This window comes from Octopus sinensis, linkage group LG4 (assembly GCF_006345805.1).
Source record: "Octopus sinensis linkage group LG4, ASM634580v1, whole genome shotgun sequence".
Classification (NCBI taxonomy): domain Eukaryota; kingdom Metazoa; phylum Mollusca; class Cephalopoda; order Octopoda; family Octopodidae; genus Octopus; species Octopus sinensis.
The window spans coordinates 150,813,473-150,837,559 of NC_043000.1; the positions used below are offsets into that span (position 1 = coordinate 150,813,473).

The following is a 24,087-nucleotide window of genomic DNA, read 5'->3' on the forward strand; positions in this document are numbered from 1 at the left end:
ATGAATCTGAGATGACTTACCTGTGTACTATAATAATAATAATAATAACAGCAACAATATTATTATTATTATTATTATTATACGCCACCTCTTTGCACAATGATATTGTCTTTTCAGTTTTTTTCTGTTTAGTTTCTGTTATTGTCTTCCAAATTTGCTTAATGATATGATTTTTCGGAATTGTTATCTTTATATTAATTATTTGTAATTAGTGAACTGACAGAATTGTTAATATGCCAAACAAAATGCTCAGTGGCTTTTTCTTTTCGTTTTACATTCTGGGTTCAAATCCCATCAAAACTGACTTTGCCTCTCACTCTTTCGGGGGTCAATAAAATAAGTACCAGTTGGACACTGGGGTCACTGTAATTAGCCAGCCCCCCCTCGTAATTTCAGGCCTTGTGCCTACAGTAGAAAGGGTTATTCTAAAGTGAAAAAGAGGGCCAAAGGATGTGATAAATGGATTAAGATGTTTTACTGTATTTAGTTCATTGCTGAAGGTTCTGTTCAAATCACATTAGAAATTAATTTATCTTTTAATTGTCTGAGTTGCATGAGCTAAAATATCACATCGTTGTAAACATTGTCCTTATGCTTTGCGAAATGACATAATTTCCTTTTACTGTTATGTTCTATCTGAGCATAATGTGTGAATACATAAATCTTATATCATTGAACTGTGTAAGATTCTACATAAAGTTTTTCCCCTTTCTCTTTGTTCTTATGCTCATCAACAGTTCTAATTAATTAACAATGTTTACATATTAACTAAATAGTATGTTTTTAATTATGAATCTATATGTTTAATACTTTGAAGTATACATTAAGCTGTATTTTTATAGGCAGTATAAGGTGTACTTTAATATATATTTCAAAGTTTTGGCACTAATTATGCAAATCAGACAAACTGATTTAATGAAGTCACAATATTTAATGGCTATAATACAGTATAAAATCTTAGATGAAATGAATGAAAGGAAAGCAAATGAGAACAACATTACTGTTTTAGTATGAAAGTATTTAACTAGGGAATTGGCAGTAAAGAGTTGATTATGATAGAGCCAAAATTTGAGAGATATTGGAAATTTGTAGAGTAACACTTGGTTTAGTTGTAATTAAGTGTCTTGGTAGATTTAATGATGATAGCCAAAAGAAATCTATACAGGTGAGTTTTGCAAAATTAGAAATAAAACTGGGGCTGTTAGAAAACATCCAGCATATCAGCTGGATATTTTAAAAAGCATAAATATACAAAATCATCTTAACAAGAAACAGAGAGAAAACAGAATACAGTTGGGGAGAAAACAAAGAATTTGACAGATTCAGGTAAAATGGAGAATTGAAAGTGAGAGGACCACCATAAGAAAGAAGGGTAGTGAGAATGATAAAAATCAGGGAAATAGTTAAGAACACTATATATAAAAGAAAAAGGTATGCAATACATCATCATCATCATCATCATCATCGTTTAACGTCCGTTCTCCATGCTAGCATGGGTTGGACGGTTCGACCGGGGATCTGGAAAGCCAGAAAGCTGCACCAGGCTCCGGTCTTATCTGGCAATGTTTCTACAGCTGGATGCCCTTCCTAACGCCAACCACTCCGTGAGTGTACCACTGAATAGAAAAATAGAATGATATGTTTACATATTAACACTTCTGTTGCCATATTTCTGTTGAAATACACCAACATTGCTTCAGTTGATTTTGAAAAGAATGAAGAATTTAGTAAAATAACTAAGCTGATGTTTGAGACATAAATTGACTTGGAATTTCAATGGAAGGTTTTAATTTAAATCATTTTAACACAAGTTTATGTCATAAAACAAGGAGTGGTCTCAGGCAGATTGATATCAAAAGATTTAATGCTGATCAATTTACTAATAAGATGAATGAATTGAAGGTTAGAAGCTACAAACTCCAAGCCACAAGTCATTGGTATTTCTGAAGCAAGACCAAAGAACAGGAAATTTTAAGTGGTTTTAGCAGAATTTTTGATAAATGAAGCAGCAGGCTATGAAGTCTTTTCCAACAATATTGTGGAGGTCAAATGAAGAGGAATAATGTTATCATCATTTTAATGCCCACTTTTCCATGCGTAGAAAGAGTTTATTGGGGCAGATATTCTACAGCTGGATGCTCTTCCCATTGCCAACACTTCCCTGTTTCCAAGCAAGATAATATTTCATCATAGGTGGACATGTTCTTGCAGAATATTAGAAATGAACAACACTGCTTTGACAGTGATACCCATTTAGAGCTATCGTTCAATGTCAAGACAAGGAGACATAAACATACACACAGACGTTCACATATATACATACACATTCACATATAACTACACACACACAGACATTGCAGATTGACCTTAGGCTATAGTAGAAGACCCTTGTTCAAGGCACTATGCAGTAGGGCTGGACCTGGAACCATCTGGATGGGAAGCAAGCTTCTTACCACACAGCCATGCCTGTAATGCACACACATACAATTAAAATTAATCTCTCAAATACTGACTTATTTTGTTGACAGACCTAATTTACAGGTAATCTGCAGTGAATGAAAGAAAAAAAGATATTGGAAAAAAAATGAAAGATTATGAAGAATAATGAAGCTGCTAATTATCAAAGGTTTTAATTACACAAGAATTATATAATAGAAAATGATAACAAATGATTATCCCTAAATCTCATTAAAATATTATTTTGGGGTTGCCAGCAAGGAACATAACTTTTATCAATATACCAACTTGGAGAGAAACTAAAGATTACATCTTGGATATGATATTCACAAATAAAACTGAATGATGTATGAAACTAACTAGAAAGGAACACCTGGAAACAGTTTTACTTTTATTTGTTACATATACTTCATAATATATCAAAGCTCATAAAACTGAAGTGATGTTTTTAATGACTCTAATATAAATTTTAATATAAATTAGAAGAAATTCTCTGAGGTTATACCAAAAATAGAAAGTGGAAAATATACCAAACAATTCTGAAATATTTGAAAAGGAGACATGCATTGGCTGGAAACTCTTTAAGATATAGAAATCCATAAACAAGAACACACTACAAGATAATGTGTGACAAAGAAGTGAAGAAAGTTATCTGAGAAAAATTTATCAAAGAAATCAAAGGAAAATCCAAAGGAATATTAAGATTTATAAAAGCAATATCAAGAATTAATAGTGACATAGGTTACCTTTATGAAGACAAAATAATTTGCATAATAAGGAGGATATAGATGATATTCTTTACTGAGATGATAAGATTAGACATGCTGTGGAATGCATTAGGGTTAGAGGAAATTAAAGATTTATTGCTAGACAAATCACCAGAACATTCTAGATTTCTGAACATCATGACAAAGAATATTGCAAAGCCTCAAACAACCTGTAGTCCGGGATCGGTTTCCAACGTAAAAAAAAATGCAAAGATTAATGTTATAGGGAAGAAGAAAACTTACTGAGATGTGAACCTGTTATATCGCAATACTACACAGTGGCTGTGTGAGCTACGAAATCCTCATCGCCACTTTTATATCACACATTCCGATGACCTCTACTCAACTCTCAATATTGACTTCTCCCTCCATATTTACGTATTGGGCTAGCCTACTTCATCATCTGGGGACGTCCACACAACAGAACCTAACACTGATTTTACTAAAATTTTACTAACTGGAAAATTAGTAAAGAAATTATTATTTTTTTTTTAATTTGGCAAGTCAACTGCTTTGTAATTGTTGAAAATGATGAAGGAATGGTGCATTTTCTTAACTTTTCAAAAGACAACTGGTAAGGTACTATATTTGAGACTTACAAATGAGTTAAAAGCATATAGTACAAATGTTTAGATACAAAACTGGATTGGAAACTTCATCAGTGACAAGAAATAACAAGTAAGGATGAAGGGGAGTAAATCAACAGAGCACAGTGTAACAGTGAAAATATTTCAAGGATCAGTTCTGGGATTCGTTTCATTTTCTAATATATGTCAAGAATTTACAAGAAAATGTTATCACACATCTATATTCTTTTTGATGATGCTGCAGTTTTATATACTGCAACTATATAGGAAGACTATGCTAAACTAAGATCTCCAGAAAATGGAAAACTGGAGTAATACAGAGTTGTTACTTTTCCTTCAAGATAAATGCAAACACCTTCATAAAAGAAGAGAGATCTGTGAGGAAAAAGATATCAAATGTGCCAAACTGTAATTCAGAAGGTGAATGAAGGAATGGATTTAGGTATTATAATAGGAAAAGAAAAATTGAAAGACAAAGAATATACAGTAGAAAAAGAAGACAAACATGATGGTAAATGTAATACTTAAACACAAACATTTATACTATTTTCTAAATGTTTGATACAATCATCATCGTTTAACGTCCATTTTCCACGCTAGCATGGGTTGGACGGTTCCACCGGGGTCTGGGAAGCCAGGGGCTGCACCAGGCTCCAGTCTGATCTGGCAGTGTTTCTACAGCTGGATGCCCTTCCTAATGCCAACCACTCCGCGAGTGTAGTGGGTGCTTTTTACGTGCCAGGGGAGTCTGGCATCGGCCACGATCAGATGGTGTTTTTAACGTGCTACCGGCACGGAAGCCAGCCAAGGCGGCGCTGGCATCGGCCACGTTCGGATGGTGCTTTTTATGTGCCACCGGCACAGAAGCCAGTCGAAACTTTAGTTTGAGTTCCTTATAACAACGAACTCATGGATAAAATAACATTAATACTAAGAAGAACTACCAACCAAATAACCTGGCTTGGAAAATCTAATGCAGCCAAAGGAGTTAAAAAAAAAAACTCAAATTCCCAAGCTTGTGAAAGAAAAGTCTGAGTGAAAATGCTGGAAATATACTAGATGGTAAATGGACTCTATGAAGAAGATTTAGGCAGTTTTATTTCAGAAGGGAACACTCAAGTGAATCTAGAACAAAAGGGCTCAGAAATACTATCATATTGGAGAACATTAAACAGAAATATGGTTAAGAGATATTTGGCTTAATAGGAAAAATGTTGAATAATTTGACAGAACTGGTAGCAGCTGAAAACATTAATCACCAACATCATTATAATGACCACTTTGCCAGGCTTGTAAGGGTTAGATGTAGTTTGCTATGGTGAATTTTCAGTGGCTTGATGCCCTTCCTGTCACCAGCTCTTGCTTGTTTTCAAGAAATGTAATATTTCTCCAAGGCCAGACAAGTTCACATGGAAGATTGGCAATGAAGAACACCACTTATATGATGGTGACACTAGTTTATAAGATAAGGAGGAACTCCTGCACATACACACCTCATACTTCTATCCATCTACAAAATCAACTCTGGAGGCTTTGGTTGGTCTTGGGCTTTAGTAGAAGACACTTGTCCAAGGTGCCATGCAGTGGAACTGAGCCCAAAACCAGGTGGTTGAGAAGTGAACTTAACCATACAGCCACACCTGTGTCCATGCCTATTCCATGCCTGCATCTAGAATATTTTAAAAATTGGTTGGATAAACAGTGGGAACAATTAAGCATAAAATGTGGTCATACTTTGAAAGTGGACATAATCTGGTGCACTACCTAACGAAGGAATTGGGAATTCAGTATAAGACTTCACTAATGGACTTGGAATGGCAAACTGCTACAGCCATTACCACTGCTGTTCAAGAATTTGGACCTGGAGATCTCCATTTCCAGTGACTTCGAATGCCACCTCCCAGTGGTGTCGGGCATCAATGAAGAGCCCTCAATCACAACAAGAAGACCAATGTTTTTTTTCCCCGCCAAGGTCTGGGGTCTCCCGCCCCTAAGCCCTAGGCCATCACCTAATCCCCCTTACCCGTCTTGTTGCTTAACAACAACAACAACAACAGCCATTAGCACTAACATTGCCACCATTATTGTCCTTGTTGTTATTGTTATTATTGTTGTCATCATCATTATTGTTATCATTATCATCATGCCACAAGTTGTGGTCACTCATCATCTTCACAAAATTCAGTATCTTGAAATTATCTTCCACAACTTCTTTCCTCTGTCTTCTTCAGTTCTCTTCTCTAAAGGCTCACACCCATTTGAATTACCTGACACTTTTCTACCAAAATACCTTTATCAATATGTATTATATGTATTCATACCAACAATCTCCTCTCTTGCATACTAAATCTGATTTGTCTTGTACCCAATATGCTGGCTGTGTACTTACATTATGTATGCATCCAGCAGAGTATGTTCAACTGTATCCTGTCTAGCCTTTGCCTTCAATACTTAATGTTAAGCAATATGCTTTGTACACAAGTATGATATAATCTATCCTTCAATTAGAAAGAGTGACATTATATATATATGTATAGGGAGAGTTTACAAAAAAAAACAAAAGACGAAGACAGATGTATTGGTGTAACGCTCAGGAATAGAAAAATTCTTTTATGTTTCGAGCCTACACTCTTCTACAGAAAGGGACACAGAAAAAACAGGGAGAGAAACAAGGAGAGAAACAAGGAGAGAAAAAAATGTGTGTAGTGGCTAACAATCTGTCATGGCGACTATATATATATATATATATATATATATATATACAACAAAGGATCTCTCTCTCTCTCTCTCTCTCTCTCTCTCTCTCTCTCTCTATATATATATATATATATATTATATATATATATATATATATTATATATATATATATATATATATATATATATAATATATATATATATATATAGAGAGAGAGAGAGAGAGAGAGAGAGAGAAAGATCCTTGTTGTTACCTGAGGTAATAACTCTCTCCTGTTTTTACTCTGGCTGCTATACTTTCAGAGAACCTTCGTCTGCTGTTAATTAGGTCACCTAGTTAATGGAAACTATCAAAGTGAATCTTCTAAACATTTGGAACAATATATTTCATTGGTTGTACTTACTGCTAACTACTCTTGCGTATCTGCCACATATGAAGTCTTCTCTCTCTCAGTCTACAAATGATTCCACTATGCTCTTGTACATCTAGGATTCACATTGGATGCATAGCATTCCTGCTTGCTCATTTTATTTGTATTGAGCATGGACACTCCCCAGATAGCAAATACAATGCTGTCTTTTTTCCTACTATCTAAAACTTATTGTTTTAGATTGTTTTAGATTTACCTGGAAACCTCTTAGTTCTCAACTTTGCTTCAACATTAAAAGTTTGTTTTTTAATTCTGAGCGTGGCCGTTTGCCAGCCTCGTCTGGCACCTGTGTCGGTGGCACATAAAAAAGCACCCACTACACTCACAGAGTGGTTGGCGTTAGGAAGGGCATCCAGCTGTAGAAACACTGCCAGATCAGACTGGAGCCTGGTGCAGCCTCCTGGCTTCCCAGACCCCGGTCGAACCATCCAACCCATGCTAGCATGGAAAGCGGACGTTAAACGATGATGATGATGATGATTCAGCTATGAGAACCAGATAATTGACATATAAAATCTCTGAAGGATAAATGTTCTTAAGCTTTTTTTTAATTTTGACCTGATGAACAATGTTCATGTTTTTCATGCTGTTGATACTGCTAGATTGAATGGTACTGCCCAGGTCAGATCTATAATGATATCCTTTAGGCAGCCAAAAATGAATGTGTACATTTGATGTGTTTATTTACTGTGAACCTTTCGTATCTTGTGTTCTTGTGGTTCTAAGTTGTTCTTCATTGAAATTCCAGTTCTTGTAGGGTTAAACTTATTTACAGTTTCTTGTTTTCTTGGTTTATGGTGTTTTTTTTGTCTGTATTTTACCATTGCATTAATTGTCTTTCATTTAGATTCTAATTCTGGTAAGATTAATACTTGTTCAGGATTTTCTAGTTTATGGAGATTTTATTGTATATAATAAACAAGTGGAAGCTAAGAAACAAGTCTCAATGGATGTCTACTTGCACATAAAATTCTTCATTGGACTCAATGTTAACTCTCATCTTGTTGATGGCATCTCTGTACATGGTTTGCATAGTGCTCACAGCCATTCACTTACATTTAGTTCTCTTAACAACTACCAAACAACAGAATGTGGTACTTTATCAAAGGTCTTTTCCCAGGTTGACAAATGCTAGGTATAGTTGCTTGCTCTAAGCTGAGCACCTCTTTTGCAATTGTCTTACTAGCAAAAGGACATCAATGGTAATCTGACCTGGTATAACCAAAACCAAATTTTATCAAAACTAATTTTATCACTGACCAATTGTTCTAAAACTCCTGCTACTTTTATAACTTGATCAATCAATTTGGTACCTGTTGTTGGCAATTTACCTTTATATTACTTGATGAATGCTCCACCTGTTACTGTTTAGGAATCTCCCTGGTTGATATACAACTGAGTAGATTGAACTCTTTTTAACAGGATGTGTTCAGTGTCTCAACAATCACTTCTGATTATTCAATTATTTCCTCTGTCTTAATATCCTTGGTTACATTTCAACTTATATAATTGTTAACATAATTAGATGGTCTTTCTTTTTTCGTTCTACTTGTAGTTCCTCTTTGTCCTATGCATTCTCTACATTCAGAAAAACCTTGTAGTAGTATTTCCAAGCTTCTTTTTGGCATCATTCAGGATAAATGTGCCACACTAATTCTGCACACATTTTCCCCTCAACAGTATCTTCTCTGGTCCTCTCATTACAATGCATTGGCAAACCCTTATTTTTCCAGCTTATTTCTTTGCCATGTATACCTAATATCTAGCTTCTCTTCTGGTTATCTGTTACTGCTTGCTGTCACCCCTCCCCCCCGTTCTTCTAACCCAGTGCTTTTCAACATTTTTGCTGGAGCGGAACCCCAAAGAAACATTCCACTGGCTCGAGGAACCCCTGTGCAATAATTTAATAGTCTTATGCACACATATCTGCACAGGAGACTTAAAAATTACTGCCGATTTTAGCAGTTTTGTAACTCCTTGCGGAACCCCTGCACTTTACTGGCGGAACCCTAAGGTTCCGCGGAACCCTGGTTGAAAACCACTGTTCTAACCTGACCAGACTTGTCACTTAGCTTTAATAGCTCTATCCACTGTACAGTTTTACCACTATGGGATCTTGTGGCATGCTCCAACAATAAACCTGGTCTGTGACTCTGAGTAAGATGTCTCATAGAAGCTCCTTGTTATAGAGAGGAACTATGTCTCTGACTCCTCCATGACATACACTTCAACTAGAACTGTCTGAAGCTACTTTCAGTAAAATTCTTTCAGCCTCCATACTTTCTGTCTTCAGATTGTCTTGTGTTTCTGGATCTGTTTAGCTCTTAATCTGTTGTTACTAATCACTAGTTTATGTTGCTTGGTACATTCTTCACTAGGAAAGACTCTGTTCAATTTTACAATAAGTATCACATCTATCTAGCTTGTGCATTCACCTGGTTAGTTGGTAATTAAGTGGCTGGCTGCTTTCTTGCAGTTTGACACGTAAATGGTTTCATTATTTGTATCACAGAACTCAAGGAAATTTAATCTTTCCTTATTTCTTATAACATACCTATTACTTCCATATATGCCAATCATAGTGTTGTCAAACATGTTCATTAAAGTTATCAGTTATGATAACAAAGTCACTGTCATTTGTTCTTGTGACAGTCTGCAAGAGATCTTCATAGAAATGTCCCTTTTGTTCATCTATCAATCTTGGTTGTGGTATATATTCAGAGATCACTATTGCTATGGTGTTGCCTACGACTAGTCTAAACTTAATTATACCATCCATACTCTTGCTACTTTACTTACTTTATCCATTTCTCTACCAACATTATGCCTACTCCCCACACTGGTGCCAATACCTACCCTGAAGTATATGTATCTGTGTTGCATGGTCATGAGGAATCTTACTGAGCTACCTCTAAATATTACCTCTTGTATTCAGTACACATTTATTTGTCTCTGCTCAAAAATTCATTCAAGATCTATCCATCATTGATGTTGGTAGCCCTGAAGTTTTCTACATGTGAAGAAGAAAGGTTTTTTTGGGTTTTTTTTGTGGTGCTCATTACCTGTATTTTTGGCATCTGGAAGATAGTTTATATGAATCTTAAAGATATTTAAGGGAGTCTTCACAAATGGCTGGTTATTTCTGCCTATCTATCTCACTGCTGTGCAAGTATTTAAGTGTTAGTCCAGTATATGAAGTTGGAATTTTTCATTGTATTTGTGACTGTCATGATTTTGGCACGGTTTCTTGACTTGGTGTATATTATAATACATCCTTCACAAGAGAGGTTGTCTGTCAGGATTAAAGTATCTCTTCTAGACTGAGTAAATTTTTTATTCAAAGGTATTCATCATCATCATCATCATTTAGCATCCGCTTTCCATGCTGGCATGGGTTGGACGGTTCAACTGGGGTCTGGGAAGCCAGAAGGCTGCACCAGACCCAGTCTGATCTGGCAGTGTTTCTACGGCTGGATGCCCTTCCTAATGCCAACCACTCCATGAGTGTAGTGGGTGCTTTTTACGTGCCACCCGCACAGGTGCCAGATGGAGCTGGCAAACGGCCACGGACGGATGGTGCTTTTTACGCACCACCAGCACGGGGCCAGGCAAGGCTGGCAACGGCCATGAACGGATGGTGCTTTTTACGTGCCACCGGCATGAGGCCAGTCGGGGCAGCGCTGGCAACGGTCACGAACGGATGGTGGTGCCAGACGAGTCTGGCAAACGGCAGTCTGTGTTCTCATAAAACAGTTTAGAGAGCATTAACTCTTAGTCAACCCTCCTTGTAGGATCTCCATCCCTATACAGATATTTATTTAGTGTTATTGCTCTCCTAATTGGGCAGGCATTATTATGAATCTTGTTTCTCCAAAATACAACTAAGAGTGCATAAAGTGTTTTGTTAGGAAGGAAAGGATCTTATAATAGGCTGATGAGTTTGTTTGGAGTGTATGAAGTGTTAGGAGCAGAGTGGAAGCTGACATAGCCAGGTGGGTTGGATATAAGGACAACTAACCCCTGACAATTGCCCTCTAGAAAATGATTGTTTCCATTTCATACAAATATCACAGAATCTTAAAGAAAATATTCAGTAAGGCTGTCTAGAGCTGTCTTAGAAATGTATATCCACAAATCTCTAAAACCGCAACTAAAAGTCTATGAGCACCGGGCAGACAATAAACCTACTTTAAATGTTATTGTAGAAATATGGTTAAAATAGAAAAATACCTGTCAGCAAAGATTGTATACAGAGCACTTGTAGAATCAGAGAGCATGATAAAGATGTATATTGGGTTAAATTGGAATATTTTAAAAATTAGATGCACACAACACACTCATTCATTTAGTCTTAGGAGCAAGTGCAGGGTTACAGCACTTTCAAAATACATTGGACTTTTAAAGAACAGGAAAGAGCAGTACTATAATAATGTGGACTATTGTTGCAATGGCAAAGATGTACAATGGCTATTGTAGTTACTGCCATTATTCCCAGAAAATTCATGTTTTGTTATGCATGTATGCATGAGTGGCTGTGTGGCAAGTAGCTTGCTAACCAACCATATGGTTCCGGGTTCAGTCCCACTGCGTGGCATCTTGGGCAAGTGTCTTCTGCTATAGCCCTGGGCCGACCAATGCCTTGTGAGTGGATTTGGTAGACGGAAACTGATAGAAGCCTGTCGTATATATGTATATATATATATGTATATGTATGTGTGTGTTTGTGTGTCTGTGTTTGTCCCCCTAGCATTGCTTGACAACCGATGCTGGTGTGTTTACGTCCCTGTCACTTAGCGGTTCGGCAAAAGAGACCGATAGAATAAGTACTGGGCTTACAAAAAAATAAGCCCCAGGGTCGATTTGCTCGACCAAAGGCGGTGCTCCAGCATGGCCGCAGTCAAATGACTGAAACAAGTAAAAGAAAAGAAAGAAAGAAATATATATTTGTGCATGCATGAGCATGTATGTATATATGTAAGTATAAGCTTGACAGAATTGAAGCTTTCTTCTTGCACTGGCAATTATAAGGGCATCTGCTGTAGCCGTTGTATGTTTTTGCCTTTGAAGGTAAAGGTATGTGTAAGTGTGCATGCTTGTGTGTATACGCTCTGGGCTGGGTTGTTCAGGATAGTTGTGAACAACTCAGCCTGAGGTGAGATTGTCACCTTTTGATACAGTCAACACTCACACACATGCATGCTTGTGTGCACGCGTGCACACTTTTAGCTAAGACTGAGCAGCTAGAAACAAATGTGATCGATTGTTTTGTTTCTTCAATTCTACACATTGTTCAGTTACTTTCTGTATTTTACTTCATTATATTTTTATTAGTTTCTGCTAAGAAGAATTTTGTTTGTGTAGCAATATGAAAAAAAACCAAAAAAAAAAAAAACCCCAAAAACTTTTGGCTTCAGGAGTTTTTGTTTTGCACACTTTTTCAGCGTATGCTGAGTTTTTTCCTTCTCTCTCTTCCATATTGTTCAGACTTGTCAGATATTGGCCATATAGCAAATTTTCTTGCTAACCTCTTAATATGACATTTTGTAAGCTTATTTTCAGTTTTGTTTTTTTTTTTATTCTTTTGGTTTTTTTTTCTTTAATAATTTATGTTGTTTCTCCATTTTCCTATCATCTGTCTGTCACTTTAGCTTGTGTTTTATTGTTTTGTTGGCTCCTCGAAGATGGAAAAGATTTTATTTGTTGTCTGTGTTTTGAAGCTATTTCTATTAGTTTCTCTTTAGTTTTTTCACAAGATATTTTCTACTAGATATATTACTCTTTTACTTGTTTCAGTCATTTGACTGCGGTCATGCTGAAGCACCGCCTTTAGTCGAGCAAATCGACCCCGGGACTTATTCTTTGTAATCCCAGTACTTACTCTATCGTTCTCTTTTGCCGAACCGCTAAGTGACGGGGACGTAAACACACCAGCATCGGTTGTCAAGCAATGCTAGAGGGACAAACACAGACACACAAACATATACACACACATGTACATATATATATATATATATATATATGCGACAGGTTTCTTTCAGTTTCCATCTACCAAATCCACTCACAAGGCATTGGTCGGCCCGGGGCTATAGCAGAAGACACTTGCCCAAGATGCCAGGCAGTGGGACTGAACCCGGAACCATGTGGTTGGTTAGCAAGCTACTTACCACACAGCCACTCCTGCGCCTATTACCAAATATTTTTGTAGTTCCACAGTTGATATTTAATAATTTTTTAGTTGCAGAAGACCTCTCTTTATTTATGATAAATATAAGTTTCATGAGTTGGATTTTAGATGGTGTTTTCTAAAGGTAGTCATTATTTTTCTTGTCCAGTTGTGAATATTACAATTATAGTTTATTACTAGAAAAGCTAGATTATTGATATTTATTGCCTTATTTTTTTCCACCTTATTTCGTTCTTTTATCTCATTTAGTTCTGTTACTTTATTTAGCTCTGTTACTTTATTCAATTCTCTTTTAGATATTAATCTAATGTGCTTTATATTGTTCATGCTTTACTTTTTCTCTCATTCATGCATGTGATTTGTAACTCTTTTACTCTTTTACTCTTTTACTTGTTTCAGTCATTTGACTGCGGCCATGCTCGAGCACCGCCTTTAGCTGAGTAAATCGACCCCAGGACTTATTCTTTGTAAGCCTCGTACTTATTCTATCGGTCTCTTTTGCCGAACCGCTAAGTTACAGGGACGTAAGCACACCATCATCGGTTGTCAAGCAATGTTGGGGGGGACAAACACAGACACACAAACATATACACATACATATATATATATATACATATATACGACGGGCTTCTTTCAGTTTCCGTCTACTAAATCCACTCACAAGGCTTTGGTCAGCCCGAGGCTATAGTAGAAGACACTTGCCCAAGGTGCCACGCAGTGGGACTGAACCTGGAACCATGTGGTTGGTAAGCAAGCTATTAATTCCTAAGAATTTTTGCCTGCTTTCTCTAATTTTCCTGTCCCTGCTTCATTATCAAACACAGTAGCAGTGGCTTTTGTTAATTTTCCTATCTTCAGAATTGCAAAAGTACATTTTCCTAATCGAAATTGCAAATACAATCCTCCTTTGAGCCCATGTGCTGTCTGCAGCATCGTTTCCAGTTGTTTATCATCTACAGTAGACAACTTGAGGTCATCCTTAAGCAAAATAACATTCATGGCTGAGATTAGATTGACTTAGCATGTCAGTGAAGGTGTAAATGCTTGGCAAGAAATGAGTGGAAAAGGCAGTCTCCTTGGAATAATCCTCTTTCAATAGGGAAAAGCTTTCTTCTTCTTTTTCACCTTCTTCTTCTTCTTCTTCTTCTTCTTCTCTTCTTCTTCTTCTTCTTCTTCTTCACCTTCTTCTTCTTCTTCTTCTTCACCTTCTTCACCTTCTTCTTCTTCTTCTTCTTCTTCTTCTTCTTCTTCTTCTTCTTCTCCTTCTTCTTCTTCTTCTTCTTCTTCTTCTCCTTCTTCTCCTCCTTCTTCTTCACCTTCTTCTTCACCTTCTTCTTCTTCACCTTCTTCTTCTTCTTCTTTACCTTCTTCACCTTCTTCTTCACCTTCTTCTTCTTCTTCTTCTTTACCTTCTTCTTCTTCTTCTTCTTCTTCTTCACCTTCTTCTTCACCTTCTTCTTCACCTTCTTCTTCACCTTCTTCTTCTTCTTCTTCTTCTTCTTCTTCTTCTTCTTCTTCAAGCTTCTGAATTATTTGCTGTTTATTCATGACCTGTTTACTGCAGCTTCTTATTGTTGTTGCTGTCTTACTTATGGCTAATGTTTCCAAGACTCCACAGCCAAGGAATTCTATCAAATGCTTTCTAGTTCTCAATCCAAGACATGCTCAGTTTCTTCAGTTTTACTTGTTGATCAGTAATTGATCTTTTTCAACCTCATGAGGTTTTGCAACATCCTTTCTCTTCTTCTGAAAACAAGTTTTTTTTTACAGATACTTATCCACTACAATATTATTGATAGTGAGGCATAAAAAGCACCATCCGTTCGTGGCCCTTGCCAGCGCTGCCCCGAATGGCCTCCGTGCCGGTGGCACGTAAAAGCACCATCCGTTTGTGTCCGTTGCCAGCCTCGCCTGGCCCCCGTGCTGGTGGTACGTAAAAGCACCATCCGTTGGTGTCCGTTGCCAGCCTCGCCTGGCCCCTGTGCCGGTGGTACGTAAAAGCACCATCCGTTTGTGGCCATTTGCCAGCTCGTAAAAAGCACCCACTACACTCGCGGAGTGGTTGGCGTTAGGAAGGGCATCCAGCCGTAGAAACACTGCCAGATCAGACTGGGCCTGATGCAGCCTTCTGGCTTCACAGACCCCAGTTGAACCGTCCAACCCATGCTAGCATGGAAAGCGGACGCTAAATGATGATGATGAGGCTTTATATACTACAAGTGTACTTGTTCTTTTGTACATCGACATCTTTGGCGATGTTCTGCTGTATATACTCATCCACTCCCAAGTTATTTTACATCTCTTTCTGGTGGTACTACATTGATTTCTATTTTATTTTTACCTAGTTCTTTGGAAATCATTTTGGATTGGAGTTCAACTGTTTGTTTTGTTCGGAAGGTTATTGTGACAATGAATTATTTTTGCAATTTAGCAAGAAACTATAGTTTTAGATGTTTTTGGATTTTGGTGCTTCTTTTTTGTTGGTTATGTTTCTGTATTATTTGTCTTTCTGCTTTCTCTTTTTATTCGTTTCTGTCATTCTACTGAGAGATCTTTCTTTCATTTTCCAGCTTCCTTCATATGTTTGTTTTTCCATGATGTTTACTTATTAAGATTATTATGTTTTCAACCATTTCATGCAAGCTTCTACTGCACCACACTGTGTCTGTGTTGTTTTGTCTCTTACATAAGTATGTATGTACGTATGTATGTATGTATGTATGTATGTATGCATGCATGCATGCTACATCTGATTGTTACTCTGTTGTTTGGTTTGACTTGTTGTTTCTTGTGTTATTTTCGTGTTTAGTCTGTTGGATACAATACATTCTTGTAAGTTTTTGTTGTTTATTTAAAAACGTTTCTGGATGGTGGTAGTGTTTCAAATGTGTGTGAGTTGTGTTATGTGTTATAAGACTGGGTGATAATTGTGCAGCATATGTGCTATGTAGGTGGTACTCGTGTAGAATGTGAATTGTATGAGTTGTTGTTGGTGTGTGTGTGGGAGGTTTTCTAATATCATGTGCTGATTATGTAAGCATATGCATTGTATTATGTAGAATATATGCTGTGTGGGTTGTATATGCATTATTCAGTGGTGATTCTGTTGACGGTGTGTAATGTTATTTTATTATGTGATGATTGAAGAGAGTATGTGTTGTATGCAATGTACTGTGAGTGTACAGCTTGTGTTGCTATTGAATTTAAAGTGTTTTGAGTAGAATGTGGGCTTCATCTAGCAGGGCTATATTTTTTTTACTGTATTTAGTTGCTAATCCCGGTATAATTTTTTATGTTTTGTTATTTGTGCTATTTTCTTCATAACTAGTGCTCGAGTTATTTGTTTTTACCTTTCATATCTTGTATCCTTCACACTTACATTTAAAGATCCCATACTTTGACAGTTTCTTGACCCCCTTATGATGATAGAATCACTAGAGTGGCATGTTGAATGTCTTGCAGTATTTAGTTAGGTCTCTATCCACTCTCAGTTTTAATTTGCATTTTCTCAGTTCAGGTTCATAAAATAAGTACTAGTGGAGTATCTAAAAATTCACAAAAATATTATGGGCTTGTGCTTGCTTATGTTAAAAATTATTATTATTATTATTATTATTATTATTATTATTATTACTGAGTAAGAGAACAGCTTATGTCATCAAAGTGATACTGGGGTACAAATATACAAAACCCAATATACCCATCATGACTACCCTTTTGATAAGGGTACACCAAGTACATGCATCACAACCATATGTGTATGACATGGTGACCTCATATCAATATAAACTGCACATGACCTTGCAGCGGGGGCCCAGTTAGAATTTTCTTCAGCTCAAGTTATTCATTCTGCTCAAAATGTCATTGAATAAAAGTTGTTTAAGGATGATGAATGAAACACCCATGTTTCAAGAAGTGAATTATTCAAACCTTAAAGAACTCTTCTCAACACATGGCTATGATATTCCATTACTACTACTGCTCATGATTATGCACATATTGTCGGCCACTAATTAATTGATTAAGGTCAAATAACTGACTAGCAAATATGCATTATTTTTTGCAAACTTTTTGCTGAAGCACATCTTTTTCATCAAGGCAAAACATGTACATGTTAACACTTTCAATCAGTTAAGATCAGAAGGCATGAGAGCCACAACTTGTACTGCATCAAAACTACTACTACTACTACTACTACTACTACTACTACTACTACTACTACTCTTCTCCTCCTCCTCCTTCTCCTCCTCCCCCCGGCCCATCATTTCAGTATTCTGGTAAGACAGATGCAGGAGAAATACCTAGCCAAAGATAAACCTCTGTACCTGACTTTCATTGACATGGAGAAAGCCTTTGATAGGGTCCCCCAATCCCTTATCTGGTGGTCCATGAGGAAACTAGGGATAGATGAATGGTTAGTGAGAGCTGTGCAAGCCATGTACAGAGACACTGTCAGTAAGGTGAGGGTTGGCAATGAGTACTATGAAGAATTCCGGGTAGAGGTAGGAGTCCACCAAGGCTCAGTCCTCAGCCCCCTCCTATTTCTTATAGTCCTCCAGGCAATAAGAGAGGAATTCAAGACATGATGCCCCTGGGAGCTCCCCTATGCTGATGACCTTGCTCTAATTGCTGAGTCACTATCTGAACTAGAGGAGAAGTTTCAGGTGTGGAAGCAAGGATTGGAATCGAAGGGCCTTAGCGTCAACCTAGCTAAAACCAAAGTCCTAGTAAGTAGGAAGGCAGACAAATGACAAATCCCTTAATGTAGATGGCCCTGCTCGATCTGTAGAAAAGACGTAGGTAGAAACTCTATAAGATGTACCCAGTGTAAGCTTTGGACACATAAGAGGTGCAGCCATATCAAAGGAAGGCTAACTGGGAAGATAGTTTTTGTATGTGGCAGATGCTCAGGATCAATAAACACTGAAAATGTGCAGAGAACAACTTCTGCTACATTGATAGCTTCCATTACCTTGGTGACCAAGTCAGTAGCGGGGATGGGTGCACTAAAAGTGTATCTGCTAGAATAAGATTAACCTGGGAAAAGTTCAGAGAACTCTTATCACTGTTGGTGACAGAGGGCCTCTTGCTCAGAGTAAAAGGTATACGAACAGCCATGCTACATGGCAGTGAAACATGGGCCGTGACTGCTAAGGACAGGCATAAGCTTGCAAGGAATGAAACCAGTATGCTCCGCTGGATGTGTAATGTCAGTGTTCATACTTAACAGAGTGTAAGTACCTTGAGAGAAAAGTTGGACCTGAGAAGCATCAGATGTGGTGTGCAAGAGAGATGGCTGTGCTAGTATGGTCATGTGGTAAGAATGGATGAGGACAGCTGTGTGAAAAAGTGTCACACTCTAGCAGTTGAGGGAACCTGTGGAAGAGGTAGACCCAGGAAGACCTGGGATGAGGTGGTGAAGCATGACCTTTGAACATTAGGCCTCACCGAGGCAATGACTAGTGACTGAGACTTTTGGAAATATGCTGTGCTTGAGAAGACCCGGCAAGCCAAGTGAGACCATAATCTGTGGCCTATGCCAGGGGTGTAACCAGCCCACTTATGCATACCTTTCCTTCATTGGACACTAAACTCTGCTTGTGAAGACCTGTTGAGGCAAGTGAAATTGAAATCGAAATCAAATTCGATGACTGGCATCCGTGCTAGTGGAGCGCTAAGAGCACCATCCGAGCTTGATCGTTGCCAGAGCAGCTGACTGGCTTCCATGTCGGTGGTATGTAAAAAGCACCATTTGAGCATGATTGTTACTAGCATCGCCTTACTGGCATGTGAATAAATATTTGAGCGAGGTCATTGCCGGTGCCACTGGACTGGCTCCTGTGCAGGTGGCACATAAAAAACGCTGTTTGAGCATGGCCATTGCCAGTACCGCTTGACTGGCCCTTGTGCCAGTAGTATGTAAAAGCACCCACTGCACTCTCAGAGTGGTTGGCATTAGGAAGGGCATCCAGCTGTAGAAACTCTGCAAGATCAGACTGGAGCCTGGTGCAGGCATCTGGTTCACCAGTCCTCAGTCAAATCGTCCAACTCATGCCAGCATGAAAAGCAGACGTTAAACGATGATGATGATGATGATATATATATAATGTTAGTTCATAGCTGTATCCTACACCAGTTTTGTATAACCAGCCCCAGCCCATTCCAAAGTACTTTGGATCGTAGGGTGACCTGCTGTGCTTGAGGAGACTTATTGAGTCAAGTACATCAACATCAAAATGAAAATCAAATGGAAATTGTAGTTGCGATACCTATGCTGGTGGCATGTAAAAAGCGCCATCCGAACGTGGCTGATGCCAGCGCAGCCTTGACTGGCTTCTGTGCCATTGGCGCATAAAATGCACCAACCGATCGTGGCTGTTTGCAGCTCCCTCTGGCCCCTGTGCCGGTAGCATGTAAAGAGCATCCACTACACTCATGGAGTGGTTGGCGTTAGGAAGGGCATCCAGCTGTAGAAACACTGCCAGATCAGACTGGAGCCTGGTGCAGCCTCCTGGCTTCCCAGACCCCAGTTGAACCGTCCAACCCATGCTAGCACGGAAAACGGATATTAAACGATGATAATGATGATGATGATTTATATATATGTTATATCATATTATATATAACTGACTGTATGGTAAGAAGTTTACTTCCTAACCACGTAATTCCAGGTTCAACCCCACTGTGTGGCACCTTGGGAAAGTGTCTTCTATTATAGCCCCAGGCCAACCAATGCCTTGTAAGTGAATTTGGTAGAGAGAAACTGTGTAAAAGCCCATCATGTATGTGTGTCTGTTTGTGTTTGGCCCCCATCACTGCTGGACAACCAGTGTTGGTTTAGCAAAGTATCTCATAGAATTAGTATTCAAGTTGATTTGTTTAACTAAACTCTTTAGGGTGGTGCTCCAGCATGGTTGCAGTTCAGTAGCTGAAACAAGTAAAAGATTATATATATATATATATATATATTTCGTTATTGCCCACAAGGGGCCAAACATAAAGGGGACAAACAAAGACAGACAAAGGGATTAAATCGATTACATTGACCCCAGTGCGTAACTGGTACTTTATTGACCCCGAAAGGATGAAAGGCAAAGTAGACCTCGGTGGAATTTGAACTCAGAATGTAAGCATTTTGCCCAGTGCACTAACGTTTCTGCCAGCTCGCCGCCTTGATAAGCTTTTGCATAATTCCTGTCTATTTCACTCAGAAGTTATTGGTTGACCCCACGCTATAGCAAATGATATTTGCCCAAGATGCTATGTGGTGGGATCAAATCCAGGATCTCCCTATTGCTAAATAGATTTCTTTACCAATCGGTCATATTGCATCTACATATAAATTATGCATCCTCATGATCACTATTATGATGATGATCATCACCATCATTTAACCTTTGCTGACATATGTTGGATGACTCAGGGTTTGACTTGGAAGATTGTAATTAAACTCCAGTGTCCATTTTGGCATGGTTTCTTTGACTAGATTCCCAGAATGTACTGGTTGCTATTTTTCATAGCATCAGCACAATTGAATTAGTCAAATATATATACATATATATTATATATATATAAAGCTGAAGTTGTCTGTGTTTGTGTGTGTGGCAGGCTTGGTAGCCTTCAACTAACACTATCTCCTCTGAGACCCTGCGGTACAAGTTGACCAAAATTGAGAGTATGATAGAAGGCTTGCTCTTCTTTCTGTAGAAGAAAAAATTCAAATCGAACCATGTTAAATTCAAAAATTATTAACATCAAAAAGGTGCTTTTTTTCTATGAAAATCCCTATTTTTTACGATTTTTTGACTGCTGTGTTGCAATTTTTCGGTGTATTTCAACCAGAAAAATGTTTACTTAAAGAGAATAACAAGCTACATAATGCAAAATTTTTACATTTCAAAAATTCCAATTCTAAAGGGTCGAAACAAGCCCGAGCAACGCCGGGTGATACTGCTAGTAACCTATAAGATTAACCCCCTCCTCAACTGAGTGGGAGTATACGAGAAAAGGAGAGGGCAGTTTATGTTGGATGTTGAGAAGTTCAATTATGACTGAAGGGCAGGAACAGGTTTCTTGCAATAGGGGAGATACATGGCTATCAGGAGTAATTGGGGTGGAACAAGAGAGGTGAAGTAGGTAGTGGTGATAAAGTGCCAGACACCCTTTTTATAGATATACATGTCTTGGTATACATGTATATCTATTTAATGTCTCATTCTCTGTACCACTCCCCCCCCTCTCTCAGTCTCATGTACAGAAACATGTCTGAAGTATATGTGAGTTGTTAAACTCACCCACATGCACACACTCTCTCTCTCTCTCTCTCTCTCACACACACACACATGTGCACACATGTGCATAAGTGTTTTCTACCATGTCCCCAGGGTTGACCAGGGCCTTGTTTATTTGTGTGTGTCTGTGTCAATGAGTGTCACCGTCATGCAAGTGATGTCCTTCATTTCCAATCTTCTGTGAAAACATGTCTGATATTTTGGGGGAAATATTGCCTTATTTGGAAATCGTTGAGGGTGTCTGGCCATAGAAAATCTGCTTTAGCAAATTCCATCTGACCTATGTTAGAATGGAAAAGTGGACATTAAAATGATGATGATGATGGTGGTGATGTTTTCTTGCATTGGTTTGGCCAATGACAAACAGTGGTACATCATCCATTTTAGCTATTTAAATAGAAGTTGAACTGTTTTGTCTCTCTTCTATCACCAAGCTTTTACTTTGCATCCATGAATAAGCTATATAATATCTCTCTGTGTCTCTGTCTCTGTCTCTCTTTCTCTACTCAGCTCCTCTTTGGTTGTGCTTCAATAGAATAGAATTGGCTGGCTTAAATCCTATAACATGTTAAGTTGGATGAAAAGTCATTTGGTGATTGTTATTTCTGCTTCTTCAGAAACACATTATCTGCTTTTCCTGTTTACTACTGACCAGTATCTATTTCTATACATTGACCTTATAAATAAGAAAAAAAAATATTTATGGACACTTTCTACAATACAAATTATTCAACTGACCTTGCGAAGGAAGAAAATATTTACGACCATTCTCCCAATACATAATACGCACACACATTTCTATTAAAATCATGTAATCAAATAGTTATTTTTCATTTTCGTGTTTTTGTGACCTGTACTTGCAAACCATGTAATACCTATATGCTATTGAATTATTATACCAACAAGACCAGAAGAGGTCTGTTTTCTGTTGATATGCAGGAAATGAAGAAAAAGTGATATATAATTCTTCTTTTTTCTATGAATATTCTTTTTATCATATAAAGAAATTGTGTATGCTACATAATAAACACACACCCACGCACACATATATATGTGACTGTGTGTGTATCGTTGGCGATTTTTTTTCTTCCATCTTCCCTTCCTTGGATCTTTCCTTTTCCTATGTTTCTGACGAAGAGCTCTGTCCGAAACATTAAATCCTCCTTTCTTTCTTTCCTTTCCTGAGCGTCCAGTAACACTATACTTGTTCTACGTCCTCGCATTGTTGTGTTTTCTCTTTGTGTGTTCATGTTTGGATTAACTGTATATATTATATATATATATATATATATATACACACACATATATATATGTGTGTGTGTGTGTGTGTGTGTGTGTGTATCTATCTATATATATTTTTTATGCGTATATATGTATGTGCATATTTATATGTGTATATGTATGTATATATGTACACACACCCACACATAAATAATATTGTTAAAGGTATGCTCTATATCTGACTGAAATTAATGTTAAGTCATGGAGGGTGGCAAACTTTACATTTTACGTGGTATGTTGTTAGAGATGTTAACCCTTTCGTTACTGTATTTATTTTGAGATGCTCCATGTTTCTTTCAATTACTCTAAATATAACAAAGAATTTAGTAAAATAACTTAGTTATCATTAAGCTAGTGTTAGGAACATAAATTGTGACCAAGGTTTCGTGGAAGATTTTAACTGAAAACTTATGAAAACAAGACATTTGTACTCAGAACCAGAGCCGGTTTCAGCCAGGTTGGTAATGAAAGGGTTAATCGGTTTTAATTCAGTGTCAAAAGATATTTTAAATTGAAGCATCTTCTTTATATCGTTGTCTCTCTTTCTTTCTTTCCAGTTGTGCTCCCACGCCTGGCTGCCATGGCTCTTGCTAATAACAGTTTAACTAACGAAATCAAAAAGACCGATGTTGCTCTGCAGCTTTTTGAGGCCTACAGCGCCATGTCTTGTTGCTGTATCCTTTCTTTGTTGATGATTCTTTAATGTAATGACCATCACCTATTGTTTTATGAAAAAAAATACTGTTGTTGTTTTTATGTTTCTTATTGTTGTTGCTTTTATAATATTAAGCTGGTGGTTTCACAAAAACTGAAAAACATCAAACTAAATTACTTATACTAAAAGTTAATATTTATCCCTACTTAAAAGTGCATGTAAAGCACTCTTGTTTATCACTAGCAATATACTCAAGAGTGCTTATATGCACCAAAAGACCATATGAGAGGTTCTCTCATGGTGACTATCACAGTATTCTGTGTTCTAACACAACATGCACTTTTAAGTGGGGATAAATATTAACTTTTGGTATTAATACTGCTTCTGTCACTAATAATCATTATTTATACTATTTAGTCTTGCTCCTCTGTATCCTGAGTTCAAATCCTGCTGTGGTTGGCCTTATCTTTTTATCTGTCTGAAATCAAGAAAATAAATACTGAATGTATTAAAATTAATTTAAAATTAGCATGTATTAAAATTAATTTAATCTATTAAACCATGTTTTTACAAATTTCTGGACTTTTATCAAGTGTAAGACATTATTATTATATGCAGTTAGAGATCACTGTGTGATCTCTGATTGCATTGTAAATTAGACTGGCATTATAGGGTTTTCAAGTAGTATACCTCTCTTATTTTCATAGTCTCTAGATGTGTTCTTTAGTGGTAAAATTC

General features: G+C 37.4%; 1 protein-coding gene across 3 annotated transcripts in view; it reads left to right on the forward strand.

The window, feature by feature from the left end:
• Positions 1-24,087, forward strand: part of LOC115210333 (RAB11-binding protein RELCH homolog) — a 313,025-nt gene that overhangs the window by 276,371 nt on the left and 12,567 nt on the right. For all 3 annotated transcript variants that reach the window (XM_036502568.1, XM_036502569.1, XM_029778868.2), the window contains one exon: positions 23,252-23,368. In XM_036502568.1, the coding sequence (XP_036358461.1) occupies positions 23,252-23,368 (117 nt within the window). The remainder of the gene's footprint in view (positions 1-23,251; positions 23,369-24,087) is intronic.